Source organism: Mus caroli, chromosome 11 (assembly GCF_900094665.2).
Source record: "Mus caroli chromosome 11, CAROLI_EIJ_v1.1, whole genome shotgun sequence".
NCBI lineage: Eukaryota > Metazoa > Chordata > Mammalia > Rodentia > Muridae > Mus > Mus caroli.
The window spans coordinates 101,058,123-101,080,789 of NC_034580.1; the positions used below are offsets into that span (position 1 = coordinate 101,058,123).

The 22,667-nt window shown below is 46.4% G+C and overlaps 1 protein-coding gene across 1 annotated transcript; it reads left to right on the forward strand.

The window, feature by feature from the left end:
• Positions 1-5,907: 5,907 nt before the first annotated feature.
• On the forward strand, positions 5,908-20,069 carry Mettl2a (methyltransferase like 2A). Its single transcript, XM_021177153.2, has 9 exons — positions 5,908-6,083; positions 6,253-6,344; positions 8,313-8,647; positions 9,992-10,041; positions 11,134-11,194; positions 11,836-11,975; positions 14,925-15,031; positions 17,586-17,651; positions 19,273-20,069. The coding sequence occupies exons 1-9, from the start codon at positions 5,974-5,976 to the stop codon at positions 19,479-19,481; spliced, it is 1,170 nt and encodes a 389-aa protein (XP_021032812.1). The 5' UTR covers positions 5,908-5,973; the 3' UTR covers positions 19,482-20,069.
• Positions 20,070-22,667: the final 2,598 nt, after the last annotated feature.

Below are 22,667 nucleotides of genomic sequence, written 5' to 3' on the forward strand. Positions count from 1 at the left end.
CACTTTGTAGACCAGGCTGGCCTCGAACTCAGAAATCCGCCTGCCTCTGCCTCCCGAGTGCTGGGATTAAAGGCGTGCGCCACCACGCCCGGCAACAAGATATTTTTAAGAAGTTCTGATAGAAAAAAAATTTAACCTGCAGGGCACGCCCATCTCTCTGTTGCACTGTTGCAGACTACATATGATAGTATCAACTGACACCTCTCTGCTGGGATATATACATAGGGACAGGCATCCATCCATTCACTCACCAGCTTGCTGAATTGCCTGCTGTGTGCCAGACCCTGTTCTAGGATTTAGATCTGTAGCAGATAGAATTCCTGACTTGCCCAGATCTTAGTAACAGATCTAATTATAACCAGTGGCTCAGTAACGCCTGCTGGTGACTTTGGTCAGGGCAGATGATAATAAATCTCTATTCAGCCCAGATAGGGAAATGACCAAAGACACTCTCCCACCCAAGACTAGCCTGATGATTCAGTAAGCTACTTATAGGATGTGAGGGAGGGATTGCAGAAGCACTCACACACAGCATGGGTGACCCTTAGCAGTTACATCACTGAAAAGCCCACGCCAGCATGGGTAACAACTCTCAAAGGTTACACCCTAGAGCTCCCTGCCCAGCTTTCAGAAATGACTCCTCTCTCCCAGGAGTTGATTGGGGCTTACATTACCCAGGGAAAGTGGCTTGCACATTTCCTGTTTCCTAAGCTGTCTTAGAAGCTTCCCTCCTCCCTCTTGGAGGGAACATGTCAATTCAGAGGAAACAGTCACAGCAATGACAAAATAGGTTACAAAAAATGAATGTTTAGTAGATGGGTCTCATTCTGTTGCCCAGGATCGCCTTTTGTTCCAGGCTCAAGAAATCCCCCTACTTCTGCCTCCTGAGCAGATGTACTAAAAGTGCACCACCCACCATGGCCAGACTGAATTTTTAATAGCAAGAAACTTAAAACAGCCTAAATGTCAATAAAATCATGCTACAGCTATTCAAAGTAAGGCCAGAATGTCATTACAATAATGTCTCAAACAATGAAACACTCCCCCAGCTGTTATTAAATTAAAATATTAAGTTAAAAAGCGCTTAAGGTGTGGCTATCCACACAGATGTGACAGCATGGCTGTGACCCCAGCACTAGAGAGACTGAGGCAGGAAGACATCAAGTTCCAGGTCAGCCTGGGCTACATAGACCATCTCAAGCCAGTACCCCCAACTCAATTATGTAAGCAAATTAATGGAAAGACTAGGAAAATATAAAACAAAGTATCGATGAATCAAATATTTGGTGGGATATAGCATTTTCTGGTCTTAGCTATCTTCTAAATATTCCACATATTTGTTTTTTAATAAGGGAAATGTAGCTAAGAGTGGTAACACATGTCATTTAAAAGGCAGATGCAGGAATCTCAAGTCTCAGGCCACACAGGGCTATAGCAAAACTTTGTCTCAAAAAACACGAATAAAAGGTGTGGAAGCTTGAGTAAGAATGGTGAGGGGGGCTGGAAAGATAGCTGAGTGGTTAAAAATACTGGCTGTTCTTCCAGAGGTCCTGAGTTCAATTCCCAGCAGCCACACGGTGGTTCACAACTATCTATAATGGGTTCCGATGCCCTCTTCTGGTGTACATGAAGACAACATACTCACATACATAAAATTAAAAAGAAATGTTAAGGAACCTTTGAATAAGGGTGGTAAGGAACAGTCTGATGTGAGTAGCCTATGCTGCCATCTGAGGCCATGTAAGATCCTGGCCCATGCTGCCAGCCAGGGCCATGTCTGGGTCCATGACCCTGCAGCGGCTGGAATCTGTTAATGTCAGTGACCCATGTTACCACCAAAAGCCATGCAGATGTCCCTGGTCTGGGCTGCTGCCTGGGGCCATGTGTCCTTTCCATGCCCCTCTCCAGCGGCATCACTCAGGAGAGTGCCTACCCCACCCATCCCACCCTCATCTGAACAACACAGTAGTGCTGGCCCACAGGAGAGCACAGGAGATATGGTCCTGACCCTCACAACCTGCAGCACTCGGGAGAGCAGGCCCCATCCTTTCACCTGAGCAGAGTGGGAGAGCCTACTCCGACAGTGTGGGAGCAGAAGAGCTGCTCCTCCCCCTCACTAGGGGGTAGTGCTGGAGAGCTGGCAAACTGACCACCTCAACTACACCTCAGGCTCAGATACAGGGGTTTGAGTTGGCCCACCCCAACATCTACCCCCTTTATGAATTGCTGGAACATATGAGGGGGTGTAATATCTAAAATGAATTCAAGACCACCCAGTCCCTTCCCCCTTCGAAAAGGGCTTTCCAAACTGTACAAGCAGGCCAAGTGCACAGCCAGATAAGGAAGCTGGCTGACTAAACAAATGTAAAACCATAGTTTTACCGGTCAAAATGATTAAGCCTGCAGCTACCAAAACAATATTAGCTGTTCTCAGAGAAATAACCATAACAAGATTAGCAATTCTCCTGTCCCCCACCCCACACTGAATTCTCACAAAGACCACAAACCACCCTGACCTTGTTGCGAGAATTCCCTTGACGTTAATAGCTGTGACATTAATGTACTATTACTTTGCTGACCAAATCATAATAACCCACCATGGGGGCAGGCAAAGTGAGTCACTAGGCCGAAGGGTTACTTAGTCACTATACAAACCAACCAATGCCTGAAAGGGTTACTTGCTACACCAATGAGAACCCTGTTGCTCAAATCTGCCCCTTACAAAGGTATAAAAAGTGTGTTCTCTCTTTGTTCTTGGTCTCTCCTCTGGCCTGCGTGCTGGGAGCGGAGTCCCCAACATGTTAGATCAATAAAAATCCTCATGCGTTTTGCAGCGATGGCAGCGGTCTCTGTGGTCCTTGTGAGTAAGGGTCTTTTGACGAACTACAACAGGGGCAGGTCCTGCAGAACCCAAGCTGCAGGATCTCCATGACACTGGCCAATAATAGGCTATCTGAAAAGAGTTCCAGAGAGGATCCAGCATTGATAGTATAGCAGAAGCCAGAGGTACCAAGCCAGATCAATGATATTTGCAAGTAAAGCTGTTTGAGTAAAAGAGTAAACTGTGTGATACACCGCAGATTCGACAGAGAGATGGGGTTTTTGTTTTCTTTTGGAGGGTAGGTTGCAAGGGCAGTAGGGAATATGGAAGGAAGGAGAGATGAGTGGGATTGCATGCTGTGAAATCCACAAAGAATCAAAAAGTTTTTTAAAAGAAAAAAACAAAAACAAAAAAGGTTATTAAATCAGTTTATACAAAAGGCTGCTCATGCTCTGTAAAAGTTAAAAAGAAGTAATGAAGACATCAAGATCTGAAGCCCGGCGTGGTGGCGCACGCCTTTAATCCCAGCACTCGGGAGGCAGAGGCAGAGGGATTTCTGAGTTCGAGGCCAGCCTGGACTACAAAGTGAGTTCCAGGACAACCAGGGCTATACAGAGAAACCCTGTCTCAAAAAACAAAACAAACAAACAAAAAAGGGATCCCCTTCCCTGGAGCTCTTGTTCCACAGCAAACGCCCAGAATTGGCACCGCCTGCAACAAGGGGTTGGGAGGGTGATGGGGTTGGGGTGGCTGGGTCATGAAATGATTAACTACCCTGCCCTGGGCTAACATCCAAGTGGATCCCCTGGAGAGCCTTTAGCCTTTCCAAGCATTGAATATATCCGCTTAGTAGGAGAGTGCCCTTTATCGTCCACTAGGGGGCCCCTCAATTCCTCTGAAACACAGTTCTCAATGTATTCTGGCCACCTTGCACCACGTCTTCCAAACTCCTTTCAAAAGATGTTAGATGCTTCAACTGCCGAAGGAAAATGAGTTGGTACAGGCCAGCAAAATTCATTGTGTAAACTCATTTAGTGGGTTAGTGAGAGGGCACAGAGATTAAGAGCTGCTCTCAAAAGAGGACATGAATTCAGTTCCCAGCACCTACATCAGGCAGCTCACAACTACCTGTAACTCCAGCTCCAGGAGTTACACACACACACACACACACACACACACACACACACACACACACACAATTTTTTTTAAGAAAATGGAGAGGTGACTCAACGGTTAAGAACACCATCTGCTTTTCCAGAGCACTGGGGGTCAAGTCGTAGCACCCACATGGCAGCTCAAAACTGTGTGTAACTCCTGTTCTAGGGGATCTGACACCTTCACACAGAAATGCATGAAGTTAAATCACCAATGGACATAAAATAGAAATAAATAAATTTAAAAAAGAAAACCAAGCACACACATCATTTTCAGTAAATGATACAATACACTGAAGTAAATAGATACACTGAAATACACTGAAGTAAATAGACACAAAAAAGAAAATGGTCTAAAAACAAAAACTCAAGTTTAGAATAGTTAAACATTCCGAAATGCATGTTGTAATTCCAGCACTGGCAAAGTTAGACAAGGCAGGAGGGTCCAGAGTTTGAAGCCAGATAAGGCTACACAGTGACACACTCATCCATTTTCAGAAGCCATGCATTTGAAAGAGTAAGGAGGGGAATATGGGAGGGTTGAGGAGGAGTGATGTAATGTCATAATCTCAAAAATAAAAACCTAGCCAGGTGTGGAGGCAGCACACATCTTTGATCCCAGTACCCAGAAGCCAGAGGCAGGCAGATCTCTGAAGTTGAAACCTTCCTGGTCTACGAAGAGAGTTATGAGATAGTCAGGGCTATATAGAGGAATTCTATATTTAAAAAGAAAAAAATAATTAAAATACACACACACACACACAGGGGGGAAGGAAGAAGGGAGGGAGGAGGGGAGAGAGAAAGAGAAGCAGCCATAGATTTCAAATGGCTCACTTATTAAAAGTAATGTTGGAACTTCAAGTAAAAGGACAATGAGCTTTCTGCACACACAAAAATTATATAATGGGATTGTTGAATGTGAACACTAACAGCTTTTAAAGAGCATGATATTAAAAAAAATACATATAGCTGGATGTGATGGTGAATGCCTTTAATCCCGGTACTTGAGAGGCAGAGACAGGCACATCTCTGAGTTTGAGGCCAGTTTAATCTGCATAGAGAGCTGGAGGCCAGCCAGAATTACATAGTCCTTCAAAATGTATCAAAATAACAACAACAATAATAACAACAACAAATAATAATAATTCTGGCTGGTAAAATGGTACAGCAGGTAAAGCTGCCTGCCACCAAGCCTAAAAAAAAAATTATAGAGCCTGGAGAGTCCTATAATTAAGGGCACTGGCTACTCTTCTAGGAGACCCATTTTTTGATCCCTGGTACCCATATGTTGGTTCACAAGCATCTGTAACTCCAGTTCGAGGAGATCTGGTGCCCTCTTCTGGCCTCCATGAGCATTGCATGCATGTGGTGCACAACCATCCGTACACATAAAGGGGAAATTTATTTAAATAGAAAATATAAGGCTGAAAATGTGCAATTATAAATTATATACCAATGACCTACTATTAGTTTTAAAACATTTATACATATATGTATAGTATATAAATGTATAATATATACATTTAAGTAAATTGAATACATATTAAAAGCTCTATGCATGAACGAATTACAATTTTTATTGTGTCAATTAAGCCTGGCTTTTCAAGGAGGTGTGGTCGGTTATGTCATTTAACACGGAAGCTTCATGCTCTCAAAACCCTCGCGCTGCCTCCCCGCCGACTGTGGTCTGGTGACCACGTCTCTTCACAGTCGGCTAGTCAAAGCTTTTCCTGGGGGGAATCTGGGGACCTGCACGGAACCGTACTCGAGGGAACAGCCTCCTACTTCCTCCCTGTGCTGCACGCCCTTTTGCATCTCCAGGGAGAAATGACTCTTGTCGTACTCGCCTCCACTGAGGTTCCCAATCACCTGGAACCCGCCCCGCCCCGCCCCGCCCCGCCCTCCATCTTCCCGCCCAGAGCCGCTACTTCCGGAGGGGGCGTGTCCCACAGGAAGTCCTCGCCTTCGGGAAGAGAAGGCGTTTCCGTCTCCGGTGTCATGGCGGCCTCCTTCCCTGAAGGCGTGCCGGAGACCGAGGACGGGAAGAGACCGCAGTTCGGGCACCGGTTCCTGAGCGACCCGGCGCGCGTCTTCCATCACAATGCCTGGTAACTGCCCTGCACCTCGCCCGGCTCTTCGCCAGCCCGGAGCACTTGGAGCAAAGCCCTGCCCGCTGGCCCTCCTCCCGTGGCGGTAGCTGAAGCGTTCGCCTCCCGATGACCGACGTTCCCGGGTCCGGGACCGGTGGGCCTGAAGCTGCCCGTTTGGTTTTCACAGGGACAACGTGAAGTGGTCCGAGGAGCAGGCCGCGGCGGCGGAGAGGAAAGTGCAGGAGAACAGCTCCCCGCTGGTGTGCCCGGAGAAGCAAGGTGCGCTCCGTTGTGCCCGCAGTGTGGGACGCGCCTCCTCCAGACGGCAAGAGAAATGGGGGCACCGGGATCGTTTTGTCACTGGCCTGATAGAGAACTCCGGCCCAGAACGGGTCGGGAGGGGACGGGCTAGGAGGCAAAGGGGCTGTCTTCTAACAAAGTCTTGAAGCCATTGGGGTCGGACTTTGTTGTTGTTGTTGTTGTAACTCTCTAGTTCTACGAGTGTCCTGTTGATGTGGCTGGCCTGTGGCAACCGTAAAGTCGTTCAGTCATCTTAGGGTAGCTTCTGCAGTTTACCTTCTGCTGGGACGTTTCCATCAGAGCTAGATTGATGTGGTCGGATCCTAACGTACTGTGGGAGGAGAGGATGATTGGCTCATAACATCTTTTCTTGAGGTGTTGGGTTTGGAGATGTGGGACTTCTACCAAAGAATGATGAGTGCGCGTGCAGCAGAGTGGAGAGACGAGTCTGCTCAAAGCGAAAGAGGTCATTTCCGAAGACAAGAATAATTTCTTAATCCCAGCACTCGGGAGGCAGAGGCAGGCGGATTTCTGAGTTCGAGGCCAGCCTGGTCTACAAAGTGAGTTCCAGGACAGCCAAGGCTACACAGAGAAACCCTGTCTCGAAAAACCAAAAAAAAAAAAAAAAAAGAAAAAAAAAAGAATAATTTCTTTATAAAATACTAGAACTGGTTGTCCCTGTTTCTAGGAGGCATTTGAAAGTAAACCTGGAACTTTAAGGTAATAGGCATCAGGGGTTCGAGAGATGGCTCATCGGTTATGATAATAAGCACTGATAGTTTCTCTATAGTACCGAGGTCACTGGCCAGGCACGTACCTCCTAAGATGTAAGGGTGTAATCTCTTGGGAGGCAGAGACAAGAGGTTGAGTGGGGTCAAGAGCATCCTTGCTACATAGAGTTCCACTCCAGCCTGGGCTGCATGAGATCTTGTCTCAAAAATAAGTATGTTTGTATGTATTCCAGTTGCAAAGTAGGCACCCTGCCTGCATTGTTAGGTAGATAAGACTAGATAAAGCAGCGTAGAGTTGAGAGGGATTTTGAAAATCATGTAGCCCAGTATCCTCTTTTCGCAGTTAAAGGACCAGTTAGCCAAGTGCAGTGGTGTATACCTGTAGACTCAGCTCCATAGGAGGCTGAGGCAGAAGGATCACTGAATTGGAGGCCAGCCTGGGCAGCTTAGGGTGATCTAGTCTCCGAAACAATTAAACTTGGACCACGGGGCCTTAAGTGCTTTGCCTAGAGGTAAGCAGTCAGTGGTGGATTCCAGTTTCTCAGGTTTTTATTCTTTCATCAATTCTAGTCCAGGTCTCTGTGTTGGCAGCGAGCAGAAAAAGAGCCCCTATCAGTCTCTTGATTAATCAGAACTCTTCTTGCTTCTGGAAGGCAGTTTCCCATTGTCTAGTTTTGTTTGTTTTCTGGTTGTTTATTTTAGTATTCACTAACAATCTTGACTTTGTGCCTGGCCCCTGCATTCTAAAGAAGCAGGAACATGCCTTCTGAAAAGCTTTGTGTATGACAGCCACTGAATGTATACATCCAAAGAACCTGGGACATTTTGGGTGTAAATTAAAAAATAAAAAAAAATTTAAAAAACTTACTAAGAATAATTAGGTCTTTACTTCTGTGCAGTGCTAGGGATTTGCTTAATTTCATAATTTTCCTGTAGTTGAAGGCCATCCAAAGCTGTGTGAGGAAAATGATGGGTAGCTAACTCCCTGTCTGGTGGTTCCAGCAGAAGCTGGGTTTCCTGGGGATGGAAAGTGAATGACGTTAACGTGAGATAGATAGCAAGATGATTACCAGTGGAGGTGTCCAGTTCTAAGACTATGACTGTTCTTAAGCATACTTCTGGATAAAACGACATTTGGTGATGCAGGACAATTGACATTAGATATAAATAAAATATTTGAGACTGACGTTTAATATTCTTTCTTAAATGTTTGCAGTTGATTATGAAGTCAATGCCCATAAATACTGGGATGACTTCTACAGAATCCATGAAAATGGGTTTTTCAAGGATAGACACTGGCTTTTTACTGAGTTCCCTGAACTGGCACCCAGCCACAGTCACCTGACGAATGTGCCCTTGGAGAAGCAGAGGAGTGGCGCCTGTGAGGACGGGCCTGGCTTGACAGCAGAACAGCATAAGAGTTCTTGTGCCAGCCCTGGATGTGAGACTCAGGTGCCCGCCTTGGAAGAGCCAGTGACTCAGAAGCTCGGTCACCTAGAAATTAGTGGTGAGGAATTTCCTGGCTCCTCTGCCACCTACCGAATACTTGAGGTAACTTGGTTTTCCGAATAATAGAGTTAGCGGAGATGCCACATTTTACACGCAGATAGACTGGAAAGGCTGACCCAGAGCGTCTTCTGCCTGATCAACTTGGCTAGATTTGAGCATCATGTCAGCGTGGAATGGTCACCCTTGTTTGTTTGTTTGTTTGTTTAAACCGAGAAAATACCTAGGTGCTTACTATCAGGGAAATTCATATACAAGGGCCTACCAACTTCACTGGAAGCTAAGTCTAGAGCTAGTAAAACTTGAATTAAATCCATTGCCATGAGGGGGAGCAGTGCTGGGAGTTGAACCCAAGGCCTCAAAGGGTTAGCTCTTTACCACTTAACTAATCCTCGTTACCTGCTGTGAGCTCATGCTGCATAAGCTCCTGTCACTGCTAGAGTAAGGGAGAACTTGGTCTCTGCTAAGTAGCTCTCCATAAATGTTTACAGTTTTGTTGCTGCAGAAAGCACTACATTTAGCACAGTGCTACAATGTAAATGTTTCAGCTGAGGCTGTTGTGGGAAGCAGAGGTCCTTGTCCTCACAGATACACAGATACACATAGGGGAACCTGGAAGGTTAGCACTCAGAGTTGTTCCTTCAAGGGAAGGAACGCAGGACTTATTACTTGCCTAGAAGGCTGGGAGCAGAAGTGGTTAATGGCATGGTGACCGAACCAGACGCCTCACCCTTATCGTAAGCTGCTTTTTCTCAGCCGACTTAGAGAAGATGTCACATGTACTGTACAAAGAGTTTCAGTGTTTCACACTGATGTTTATTCTGTTTCTTTATTACTCAGATTTATGGATGCTTTATTGTACACCTGGGAGGGAATTAATCATTAGTGGTGTTGAGCCAACACTAGCTGTGTAGTCACGGTGAACCTGCCTTCTTGCCTCCCAGGTCGTCTATGCTGGCCATAAGGTCGCTGAGACCCTGCAGTCTGTCCTTCTAATAATGGCATAGTGAGACTCATTAGGAAGATAGTGTATCTGCAGGGTTTTGCTGGAACTCAGGAAGTAAGAGTAGCCTGTGTGCTTTCTTCAGCCAGTGGAAGCTGCTGTCCTTGTCCTTTACTAAGTCTCTTTAATTAGAGTCCATGAGAGATCAAGAAATGCCATAGGTCCTGTTTAGGTTCAGGTCATTATACCTTTCCTAGAACAGTTCTTAAAAGCTGGGCATGACAGTGCCTGTAGTCTCAACACTTAGGAAGCTAAGGCTCAAACCATAAGTTGTAGACCATCCTGGATCCTGTTTAAAAAAGAGAGAGAGAGAGAGAGAGAGAGAAGAAAGAGTGGCGGGGAAAGGGTTAATAACTTCTGGGACTAATGGTTCCTTTCTGTTGCAGGTTGGTTGTGGTGTAGGAAACACAGTCTTTCCAATTCTACAAACTAACAAGTAAGTATGTTGTCAGGTCTTCAGGACAGCGAAGGGAAAGGGGAGGGTTTGCTCCTAGAAGCGTGAGTTAGATACCCATGTAGGAGTAGCTGTAGTTTAGTGTTAGAAAATTAGAGTTAGCACCAGCCCCAGTGCTATGTGTAATGTCTTATCTAAAGTGCCTAAAAGACCTCTGTGTTGTGTTTCTCTTGTAAGCTCTGTGGAGTATCATTAGGTTGTTAATTCTTACACGACCACCGTATGGTCAAGGTGGGATGCCTGGCCTACCTGGCATTGCCTCCAGTTCCCCTGAAAATCTGCCTCTGTACACACAACACTGGCAGCAGGAGTGTGAGGTTTTCCCCGCTGTGACCGGGTGATCAGCACCTGAAGTCTAGGTGCCCTTCAGTGCCGTTCCCGTACTGACTGGCTGAGATTTGTGTCAAACCCCACAGGTTAAAGGCCCACTTCAGATTCTAGCTGCAAACACAGGTCCCCCATACTTGTGATGTGCTGTAAGCCGGGAGAGTCTTCAGTCCCCTCCTGGTTTTGGCTGATTTTACTGTTCGTCATGAGCGGTATTGTAAGGACACAGAGAGCAAGCATCCAGGTGGGATAGATATGCAAGGTGAGGTCTGAAACCCCTGTGCTCAGGTTCATCTCATGGAGGTGAGAGAGGGTCAGGAAACCCTACCACAGGAACAGAAGGTCAAAGGTTATTGCCAAAAGACTTTTAAAGAATCTCACAAGCCTTGGAGTACTTCACATTCTCCATAAGCCACTTCAGATGAGGGTGTGTCTGAGTCTCTCGGGAATTATGTAGGTTCTCGTGATGGTGCAGTAAGAGCCCTAAACCACTGTGGCTGTACCATTAGGATTACGGGAACTCACCTATTGATGTAATGCTTGCTTAGAAGTTCTGGGTTTCCTACTGATGGTTTGATACACTTAATATTAGCCATATCCACGTGTCCAAAAACAAAAAGAGAAAAATCACTAATATAGTTTATTTGGATGAGTGACACTCTTTGTCGTTTGACTGTGCTACTGTACAAAGAGAGCAGCCGTGATCCCGTTTCTCTCCTAATTGTTGCTTTTTTCTGCCTGTTTCAGTAACCCAAACCTCTTCGTTTACTGTTGTGACTTTTCTGCCACGGCTATTGAACTGCTCAAGGTAGGTACAATGGCTCCTGTAATCTCTTCTAGCTGAAGGAAAAGAAGCTCTTCTAAAACCCACGCTCACTAACTCAGTTTTTGTGGCCTGAAAGCTTAGCAAATGAGTACAGCAGCCACAGTACAGAGCCAGGAGATGCTGAACCCAGCACTTGGCTAGCACTCAGGTGGGGTCCCAGACCTCTTCAGACCCGTTAAGATCGTGCGTGCATGCATGTGTGTGTGTGGGTGGGTGGGTGGGTGCGTGCGTGCGTGCACTTACAAGTGTCAGAGGTACTGGATTCTCTGGGGCAGTTATGAACTACCTGATGTGAGTGTTCTCAATCAAACTCATGTCCTGCAGTAACAATAAGATGTTAAGATGAGCTCTTAGCTACTGAGACAGATCTCCAGTCCCATCTGCAAACATTTTGTTGTTTATTTTTGAGAGGTAGTCTTATGTACTTCATGGTGACCTTGAACTGGCTATGTAACCTTCCTGATCCTCCTGACTTCACTTTCCAAAAAGTGCTAGAATTTCACCCCTTTTGGTGACCAGAAGTCAATCCTTCTGGTGGGAGTACCGGCAGTTAAGACAGGATAAGCCTTTTTTTATCCTGTGTTCATGTCTTCTGACCTATTTGTCACTCCAACTCTCCACAGACAAATTCACAGTATGATCCTTGTCGCTGTTACGCCTTTGTTCATGATCTCTGTGATGAAGATCAGAGTTACCCGGTGCCTGACGACAGTCTTGATGTCATCGTGCTTATATTTGTTCTTTCAGCAATTGTTCCAGACAAGTGAGTTTAAGGTCCCTTAGCTAATAGCCTAACTGAGATAAAGCTGTAAGTGACGACTCCAAGTATGCCCTAAATACAAAGGGTTTTATTATGTCTAGTAGACATGAAAACCAAGAGACTGTTGTATTGATGTCCACCTGTGTTTGAGCCTTTGACCCTCTGCCCGCTGACTGTGGACTGGTTCCTGCTTTCTTTGTTGGGAGCTAAGTCTGAAAACCCTGGGAAGATTTCCACTTAGTCCACTCTCAGCACGTGCTGCTTCAGAGTCAAGATGGCTGTCTCATTACTGACCTTATAAATGCTTGAAATAAGATTCTTAACACCCTAAAATCTATAATGACTGTACTGTGTTTTCTGGTATTAGGAAAACTGAAATACAGCCTTCCATACAATCAGGTTGACATAAAGGGAATCCAAAGGCTGGGTTGTAGTAGTGCAAGCCTTTAATCCCAGCACTGGGGAGGCAGAGGCAGGCGATCTCTGAGATGGAGGACAGCCTGGTCTGCAGAGTGAATGAATCTCAGGACTACACAGAGAAACCCTATCTCAAAAAGACATGGGGAGCAGGGAACAGTTCGATTGCTCTACTGGAGAGCTGGCTCAGAGGTGAAGGGCGCCAGAGGACTGCAGTCTACTTCCCAGCACCCACACCGTAGTTCACAGCCATCCATAACTCCAGGGTCAAGAGTTTCAGCATCCACACGTGGCTTCCATGAGCACTGTATGCACATGATGTGCATGCACATAAATACCAATATATATAAAATAAAAACACTTTCTAAGATACAATTTTAAAATTTCATATAGGGTCAATGAGATGGCTCAGCAGGTAAAGGAATTTCCACCAACACGAGATCAAGCCCAGCATTGTGTGATGGAAAGAGGGAACTGACTCCCCCACATTCTTCTCTGACTTCTACATGTGATACGTGCACGCACCCCACACACACATCACAGTAACTAACTTAACATATTTTTGTAAGTTCATGTGCAGGCAGCTGGTGATAGGGTTTAGCAGTAGAGCATGTGTTTAGCTTGAGTTCCTAAGGGTGTGCCTCAGAGGTCAGTGTGCTTCACACGTACAGATCCCTGGGTTCAATCCCTAAACCAAGGAAGAGAAGGAAGGATAGAAGTATGCCCTGGGGTCTCAGTGATGCAGGAGGCTGAGGCAGGAGTTAGCCCTGGAGTTCAGGGGCAACCTGGGCAACAAAGCCAAAGCCCAGCTCCAAAAACAAAACTCCTGTGTTAATCAGACTGCTGCAATCCTATGAAACTGCTCACTTGGAAGTAGAGTCAGTTGTGAGAGCCTTTGACACAGCCTACTGAGCTAGCCATCTTCCTCTAGATTAGCAGTAACGGTCTCTGACCCGGCAGTATATAAGGCTTTGAAGCGTTTTGTATAGACGTATCCTTCAGGGGCTGTAAGTACCTAACCCTGTGTCAGACTTTGGAGAGTGCTGCATGAGCATTTACTTAGAAAGAGAAGAGGTTATTTTGGCTTGTTTTGTTTTGGAGCACAGCTTTAGGCCTTCAGCAAGGGGGCATATCACGGCACAGCAAAACCTCTCATTCCACAGTCAGGGTAAAAAGAGAGGAAGGGGAAGGGGACGGAATCTCACTGTTCCTTACCAGGGCACCCATACATGCTTCCCAATGACCTAAAGGTCCAGACCTTTGCGTTTCTACTACCCTCTAGTAGCTCAAAGAAGAGCCGTGCTTTTAACTTGTGGCCTCTGGGGAAAAGCAGAGGACAGGTGGAGAACTCCCCTAGCAGTGCTCACCTGCCTGCTGCGTACAGCACCGTGTAAGCCTGGGCTTCTTATGTGTACAGTTTTTTAGATTGTTTTTCTGTTTGGTTTTTAGACCTGAGCTGGCCTCTGACTCAAAGTCCTCCTGCCTCGACCTCCCTGTAACTGTGAGCTTTCTCACCCACACATAAATTCCCCAAAATAATGATCCTAGACTTCTATATATGAATAAACGCTGAGGCCCATAGCTTTGGCTCTGTTCCCCGACTGGCCCGTATCTTAATTACCCATTTATTTTATTCTGTATTCTGTTACATGGCTGGTTACTTGGTCCTCAGTTTCTCATGACTGTCTTTTTCTCTGTCACGGAACAAATCTTCCTCATGCCTGTCTCTGTCCTAGAAATCCAGTCTCTTTGTGCCAAATTCCCAATTTCTAATCCTTCCTAACCCTTCCCCAGCTCAGCGGCCAAAGGGTTTTTTTCCTAACAGGTGGAACCTACGTACGTTGCACAAAAGACTCCTCTGCACCTTCTGAGTGCTGAGATTGCAGGCGCGCGCCATCACACCTGCAGCGTTATCTTCACAGTTGAAGGAGTTTGGGTGTGATCGATATGTGGGTGCCCTGGAAGGGGACAGTGGCCTTCCTCTTCCTTTCTGTTTACCCTGACCATGGAATGAGAGGTTTTGCTCTGGCCGTGATGAAGATCTAAACACCAATTTCTCTCCAAAACACAAGCCAAAATAAGACAAGTTGGGCTGGTGAGATGGCTCCGTGGGTAAGAGCACCTGACTGCTCTTCCGAAGGTCTGGAGTTCAAATCCCAGCAACCACATGGTGGCTCACAACCACCCGTAACGAGATCTGACTCCCTCTTCTGGAGTGTCTGAAGACAGCTATAGTGTACTTACATATAATCAATAAATACATCTTAAAAAATAAATAAGACAAGTCATGAGTATGGCCATACATACACTGTATGTTCAGAGCTCTTGAAGAGCTACAGGAACTTGTGGCAAGGGTGGCGATCACAGGACCATCAGGAAGTGAGCCAGGTTTAATACTTGGAATGTCCACCACCAGGTGAGACATCAGGGCTGGCTTTTAGTGTCAGAGTTAGGAAGTCTATTGTCCGGGGCTTTGCTATAGGAGGGGACGCCATCCCTAAGGAGACTTACACTTCATTCTCTTCTGCCCTGCAGGATGCAGAAAGCTATCAGCAAGTTAAGCCGACTCCTGAAGCCTGGAGGGGTGATGCTTCTTCGAGACTATGGCCGCTATGACATGGCTCAACTTCGGTTTAAGAAAGGTATGTGAGGGTCTGAAGAGATGAGTCAGTGCTTACGAGTCCTGGCTGTCCTTGGGGAGAACCCAGATTCAGTTTCCAGCATGCACATGAGGTCTTAGCCATCCGTAACTCCAGTTCTAGGGGACCTGATGCCCTCTTCTGACCTAAACAGACACTGGGCGTGCATGAGATACAGATAACATACATGTAAGCAAAATACAAAAAAAAAATTTAAAATATATAAAGATATGGCCAGGCATGGTAGCATATGACTTTAGTATCAGCACTCGGAGGCAGAGGCTGATCTCTGTGAGTTCAAGCCTGGTGGTTTACCTAGTAAATCCCAGGTCAGCCTGGGAGTTTAGCTCAGAGTGGCACACTTCCAGGCATGTGCAGCGCTCTCAGCACTAAAGTCAAGTCAGATGGCAGGGTGAGAAGACATCTTCGGTGTTCACAGCAGGTGAAGTCTTTCTTAATGTTTGTGTTTATCGTGGTGCTGTCAGGAACTTGATAAAGAGAAGATCCAGGACCCACCCAAAAAAACAGCTCAATTTAAATGACCAACAAACATATGTTCATCATTCTTCTCAGCCCCATTGCCGCCGTTTCAAGCAAGGAGCCACGTGCCTCTGCTTAAGATAAAAATACAGTTTTCTCTGGCCTTTTTTAAGCACTCTCATTTTTTTTAGTTTATCCATCTTGGAAGAAACTCTGCCAGCATAAAGTAGGTATAAACAAAACCTTAGAAGCTGGGATTGCCTAATCTAAGGCAGTCCACACAGTTTGTTCTGGAGAGTTTCTGCTCTGTGTTACTAGGTGAGAAAACCCATGTGTGGATGGATGATCGTTTTAAGCCTGGTCGCTTGGATAAAAGTTCACTGGGAAGAAATGCATGTTGCTCCATGTGAACTGTTAGGAACACGTGGGGGAGTTGCATGCAGGTTGTAAGACTGGAGGGATGAGCAGCAGAAGGGATGGCTGACCACAGGAAAACTGAGTTCTCATGGTGTGTTCTTAGGGACTCGAGCAGCAGCATGGGCCAGTTTAGTTAAGAGTCAGTTTCACTGATCTTGTTTTACTTTTAACGGAATTTGTAGGCTGAGTGGGTGGTGGTGCTGCAGCCTGGGACTCAGCTCGGAATCACATGTATTATTAGATACTGACATTGGCTTTCCCGTGGTGCTGCTCTCTGCTGTTCCTTTGTAGGAAGTTGTGAGTTCTTTTGAAGAATCACATGTCACCCAAATGAACATCTGATTTTTTTTTAATTCCCGTTGTTGAGGGGAAAGTGCTTGGGGCAGGTATACAAGGAGAGGTGAGATAGAGTCCCACTCGGTGTCATACGTGCCCTGACACTCTATGCCAGCCCTCCTTGCCTGAGCCTCCTCTACTGGGATTAGAAGTGTGAGCCCCCACACGTAGCCTGTTGCACATTTGTTAAATGATGGAATTCAAAGTACTTCAAGGATTGGAGAGAAGTCTTAGCAGTTAAGAGCATTTTCTGCTCTAGCATAGGACCTGGGTCCAATTCCAAGCAGCCACACTAGACAGCTCACAACTTCCCATAACCCACAATTCCAGGGACTGTGACATCCCAGGACTCCATGAGCCCTGTGGTTCACATAACTCTCTCAGGCACAAGCTTATACACAGAAGCTTAAAAAATAGCAAACCCTTTTTATTGTTGTTGTTTGGTGTCTTAATTAGGGTTTTACTGCTGTGAACAGACACCATGACCAAGGCAAGTCTTATAAGGACAACCCTTAATTGGAGCTGGCTTACAGCTTCAGAGGTTCAGTCCAGTATCATCAAGGCAGAAAGCATGGCAGCATCCAGGCAGGCATGATGCGGGAGGAGCTGAGAGTTCTACATCTTCATCTTTAAGCTGCTAAAAGACTGGCTTCCAGCCGGGCGGTGGTGGCGCACGCCTTTAATCCCAGCACTCGGGAGGCAGAGGCAGGCAGATTTCTGAGTTCGAGGCCAGCCTGGTCTACAAAGTGAGTTCCAGGACAGCCAGGGTTACAGAGAAACTCTGTCTCGAAAAATTAAAAGAAAAAAAAAAAAAGACTGGCTTCCAGGCAGCTAGGATAAGGGTCTTAAAGCCCACGCCCACAGTGACACACCTACTCCAGCAAGGCCACACCTCCTAATAGTACCACACCCTGGGCCAAGCAATATACAAACCATCACATTTGATTTAGTTTTTTTTTTTTTTTTAAGATTTATTTATTTATTATATGTAAGTACACTGTAGCTGTCTTCAGACACTCCAGAAGAGGGCGTCAGATCTCATTACGGATGGTTGTGAGCCACCATGTGGTTGCTGGGATTTGAACTCAGGACCTTTGGAAGAGCAGTCGGGTGCTCTTACCTGCTGAGCCATCTCACCAGCCCTTGATTTAGTTTTTCAAGATGCATTTTTTTCTGGAACTCTGTCTGTAGACCAGGCTAGTCTAGAATTCACAGAGATCTGCTTGCCCGGAGTACTGGGATTAAAGGCGTGCACCACCACTGCCTGCCATCCATTTTGTTTTTCAAATGTATTAACACATCTGGTTTTGTTGTGTAACTGCAGGTCAGTGTCTATCTGGAAACTTCTATGTGAGAGGTGATGGCACCAGAGTCTACTTCTTCACACAAGGTATGAAAATGATGATGTGTTAGTGCTAAGGCAGTGTCTACAGGTCAGGTAGACAGTTACCTGCCCTTTCTTAAGTCACCTGTCCCTCCAGCCTTTCTCTTCTCATACTGCCCTGAGCGTCACTTGAGACAACTCTGGCTCATGCTTGTTGTAAATGGTATTTGATAACTCTATAAGCTCTTAATATGAACCGTCACTCCCCCACCCCACCCCCAGTTAATCGAGACACAGTCCTATGGATTTATTTAATCAGATTAGACAATTCATAATTACTGGACAGTTGCCCCAATCTGTTTTTCTATATGCCAGACTGGCTAATTCCCAGCTAGCCTCCCTAGGTTACTTGTTTGGAGCCTGGGCTGCCATTGTTCCATCGGCCTGTCCTCTGGATGCACTTCTGTCCGCATGGTCGTGGTCCATCTCCTCTCTCCTTCTCCTTCTCCTTCTCCTTCTCCTCCTCCTCCTCCTTCTCCTCCTCTTCTTCCTCCTCTCTCTCCCTGCTCCCACGCCATCCCCCAGTTCTTGCCCCTGAACCTGTCCCTGTCTCTGCCACACTACCTGCAACCACCCAGCCCGGTAGTTGAAGGCCTTCCTGCCTCTGTTCTCCCCGGTAATTGGCTGTAGCCACTTTTGTTTAACCAGTAGCTTTAAATTGGAGAGCGGGGTGTATACGATGTCAACGTCATTTGGTGTACGTGAGGATGTGCTCGTGGGTCTTGTAACCAGATCTTGGTGCTCAGAGTTTAGCATTTGTATGCACAGCAGCAGACCAGCCTCCCACACATGCCGACTGAATCAGCTGCTTTCCTCTCACTTCTGTCTCTTTGTCCAAAGTGGGAACTTGCCCTTTTGGCAAGTCTCAGCCTCGTCTGATTTGCCCTCTGCAGAGCCTGTGATTAGGTGCAGCTGTGTCCAGGTAAGGCTCGACCTGGACCATCTCTGCCATCAGCCCTGTCCACAGCTCGTTCCACCGGTGCTTTAAGAGAATTGGTGGGCCCTTTATTGAGTCATATACTTGAGACGTTGGCTATATAGCATTGAAAGTTGTCCTGTAAGACATTGTGTTGGCATACTCATCTGTCGGCTTAGGAGCATAGTTTTTGGTTTAGGAATTGTTGCTTTGTTTGAAGCCAAGTCTCTCTGTGAACCCTATCCCTATCCTGCTATACCTTGCCAACTGCTAGTGTTATATATAGGCTTCCCTTCACCCTTATTGTGTCGTTTGTTTGTTTGTTTGTTTGTTTGATTGATTGATTGATTGATTGGTTTGGGGGGGTGTTATTTTGGGGGGTATATGAATTTCTATCTTCTGGTTTTTTGGTTGGTTGGTAGGTTTGTTTTGATATTTTGGTGCCCAAACCTGGACCTGTCATTGTCAAACTGTCACTACATCAGTATTCAATGCTAATAATAGGCCTCTTAAAAAGCACAGTGACTTGGGAAGGAGAGGCAGGTGGATTTCTGAGTTTGAGGCTACCACAGAGAAACCCTGTCTCGAAAAACCGAAAAAAAAAAGGCACAGTGGCTGCGCTGTGTCGAGACCCCATTTCACATGGAGAGTCGCTAGCAGACCGCCCTCTCTCCAGAGCAGCCTCCCTAACGCTGGCTCTTTTCACACCAGGTGAGCTGGACGCGCTCTTCACCGCTGCTGGCTTGGAGAAGGTGCAGAACCTGGTGGATCGCCGCTTGCAGGTGAATCGAGGGAAACAGCTGACCATGTACCGTGTCTGGATTCAGTGCAAATACAGCAAGCCTCTAGTGCTCCACTCCAGCCAACATGTGCCCATTCCCCACGCCACAGAAAGTTCTTCACATTCGGGGCTTTTGTAAGAAGACATCTGTAGACGGCGGCTTGTTGGTGATGGACAGTCTGGGGATTCGAGGAGCTCAAACTTTGAGCCTAAGAACAACTACTTTCTGTTAACATTATCAATTACGGTTTTTAGCCAGGTGCAATGACACATGCCTTTAAACCCAGCACTCAGGAGGCAGAGGAAGACAGATCTCTGAGTTTGATGACAGCCAGTGATACACAGAGAAACCCTGTCTCCAAAAACAAACCAAAAAAGTGTGGTTTTATTTCTGAAGCCCATTAATGCATATTTTCTGGAGTTGGTTTTATTATTATTGTCTAGTCGAGGCAATGCCATGGTGAGTGTGGGGAGGTCAAAGGACAACTTGCAGGGGTCAGTTCTCTCCTACAAGTTGGTCCTAGAATTCAGACTCAGGCTTGACAGCAAATACCTTGAGCTTTTTGACAACCCTCAAATTTTTTAATGACTAGAGTTTTATATCTAGGAAAACTCATTCTGTGACCAAAACTGACCTTGACGTTTAGATCCTCTTGCCCGCCATATTGCAAGATGGTGGTGGTCCACACCTTTAATCCTAGTACTCGGGCTGGTGAGATGGCTCAGTGGGTAAGAGCACCCGACTGCTCTTCCGAAGGTCCAGAGTTCAAATCCCAGCAACCACATGGTGGCTCACAACCACCCATAATGAGATCTGACGCCCTCTTCTGGTGTGTCTGAAGTCAGCTACAGTGAATTTATGTATAATAATAAATAAATCTTTTTAAAAAAATGAGAAAAATCAGAAGCCAGAGACAGGTGATCTCTGAGTTCAGGGCCTGCCTAGTCTACAGAGTGAGTTCCAGGACACCCAGGAATACACAGATAAAAAAAGAAAAATAAGAAAGGAAAAAGAATGCTAACACATTTGAGAGTTAAGAATTTAAAATCCAAACCTGGCCAAGTGTGGTGGCTCACAGCAGAAATCCCTGCAGGTAAAAAGCTGAGTCAGGACAGGGATCCCGGTAAGATCAAGGCCAGCCTGGACTGCACTGTAAAACCATCTCACAGATGGTAAATATGGCTCAGTGGCATAAGCCCTGGAGCCAGCCAGGTACGAGGTGTTAGCTTAATCTATCATTGGCATGGGGAGTCTGAGATAGGAGAACTGCCTTCAGTTCAAGGTCAGCCCAGGCTACATGGTGAAAGCCTGCCTGGCTTGTTTGATCCTGGGGCAGGATGGAGGTGATGCTGTGCTCTGTGGTTGTTTGATTCTGGGGCAGGATGGAGGTGATGCTGTGCTCTGCTGCATGGTGCTGGATTATGAGGACCTTTTACTATCTCCAGTATTAGGACTAGAAAGAAGGCTCAGCAGGTTTAGGCACTTGCTGCCGAGTGTGACAACCTGAATTCACGCCCCCAAAACCCACATGGTAGAAGGAGAGAGCCATCATGTGTTGTAGCATGTCTGTGCCCTCAGACATACGCACCAAAATAAAATAATTTTCTATATCTTTTTGGTGGTGTGGCTTAATTTAGATGGTGTTTGATAGGTTCCCTCGCTGTCATCTCTAGGGCATGAGAGCACTCTGGCTGTGCCATCTGTCACCCTATTGACCACCAGGATTTATTGGTTTGCTCTGGTCAGCTAAGCAGGTGTCCCCTTTCTCCTTCACCATCAAAGAGCTGGTCTTCTGTCCCCTGCTGAAACCTCCGCACAAGCTCAGTTATCAAATGTTGTGTAGGAGAATTCCTTGACACATGATCCCTGCCACACATTTCCCATGGTCTCTGTCCAAAGGGTTTTAACTGAATCATTCTAATAACTGCACATGGCTCTACAATTAAACCTGACGCGGCTGAGTTACCTGAAAACTGTTGGGTTGGGAAGGTGGCTCCAGCTGCGAAGCTGCCCGGAAAGAGTTGCTTAGGTGTATCTAACAGAAATGCTTCAGGATAGCCGGGCGTGGTGGCGCACGCCTTTAATCCCAGCACTCGGGAGGCAGAGGCAGGCGGATTTCTGAGTTCGAGGCCAGCCTGGTCTACAAAGTGNGGCCAGCCTGGTCTACAAAGTGAGTGCCAGGACAGCCAGGGCTATACAGAGAAACCCTGTCTGGGGGGGGGGGGGAGAAATGCTTCATGAAAAGACTTACCTTCCTACGTCAAGTGCCAGCCATTCAGCTGAAGAGAAAGTCAATGTTCTTTGAAAACTGAAGGATGGTTTGATGTGGGGCAAGTACAGTGAGCTGTTGGGGTGAAAGGCATGCCAGGTCTGGGTGTAACTTGGGTCTTTGTGGATTCTGTGGTGCAGAATCTCTCAGTCCCTGTATGGGAGGGGGCGGGGGGGGGGAGTCTCCTGTCTTCCTTCTTGCTCTCTTTTACTCTTGACTGGAAAAGTGGGGCCCTGGAAATTTAACAAGAGGAAAGCTTAGTTCACGAGACATTTGATGTTCCTATAATTTGATTCCTGTCCTTGGAGACACTTGAACAGTCAGGGATTCTCTGGAGTCAAGATGACCACAGGACAGTTTCTTTCACGCTGTTGACAAAGGCCTGTTTTTTTCATGGGTGGCTGCAGCTGCTACGTCCAGAGCCTGGCTGCATCAGGGCCTCCCAGGTCTCCGCTGCTTCATTTGATCGTCAGGTTGTGATTTGACAAACTTGGTGATGAGCTTCCCAGTTGAAACAGGGATGTGGCACCCTGCTGCCTCTGCAGTGAGCAGTCAGTCAAGGTTCACAACTCAGGTCTGCTGGCTCTAATCAGTGGGCCATGTAGACAATTACACATGACTGAGTTTAGGGGCAGAAGGCACAGTAGCCAGAATATTCATCCTGAGATGAACCCAGATCCATCATTCCCCATTTTCCTTTCCATGAGATAGGATTTCACCATTAAAATAGAAAATATCTGGTTACTTATAGTGCCACACACCTTAATCCCAGTGATCAGAAGGCAGACAGACATCTAGATCCCTGCGAATTTGAGGCTTGCCTGGTCTACATAGAGAGTTCCATTCCAGCCAGGGCTACACAGAAAGACACAAAAAGTTTTAAAAGATTCACTTATACATACATATATATAAAGAGAGAGAGAGAGAGACACCTTCCGGGCCACTTGGGTCAGCAGGTAAAGTCTCTTTTTGCCTTGCTGCCAAGCCTGTCAACCTGCATGCCTGAGTCTGATCACCAGAACTGATGAAGTGGCAGAAGAAACCTTAACTCCTAA

Excerpts from the sequence above, each read along its gene's own strand:
- Mettl2a (XM_021177153.2), top strand. The coding sequence starts at position 5,974 with ATGGCGGCCTCCTTCCCTGAAGGCGTGCCGGAGACCGAGGACGGGAAG. Across the intron at positions 10,042-11,133 it reads CCAATTCTACAAACTAACAA|TAACCCAAACCTCTTCGTTT; the intron begins GTAAGTATGTTG and ends TGCCTGTTTCAG. Across the intron at positions 15,032-17,585 it reads TCAACTTCGGTTTAAGAAAG|GTCAGTGTCTATCTGGAAAC; the intron begins GTATGTGAGGGT and ends GTGTAACTGCAG.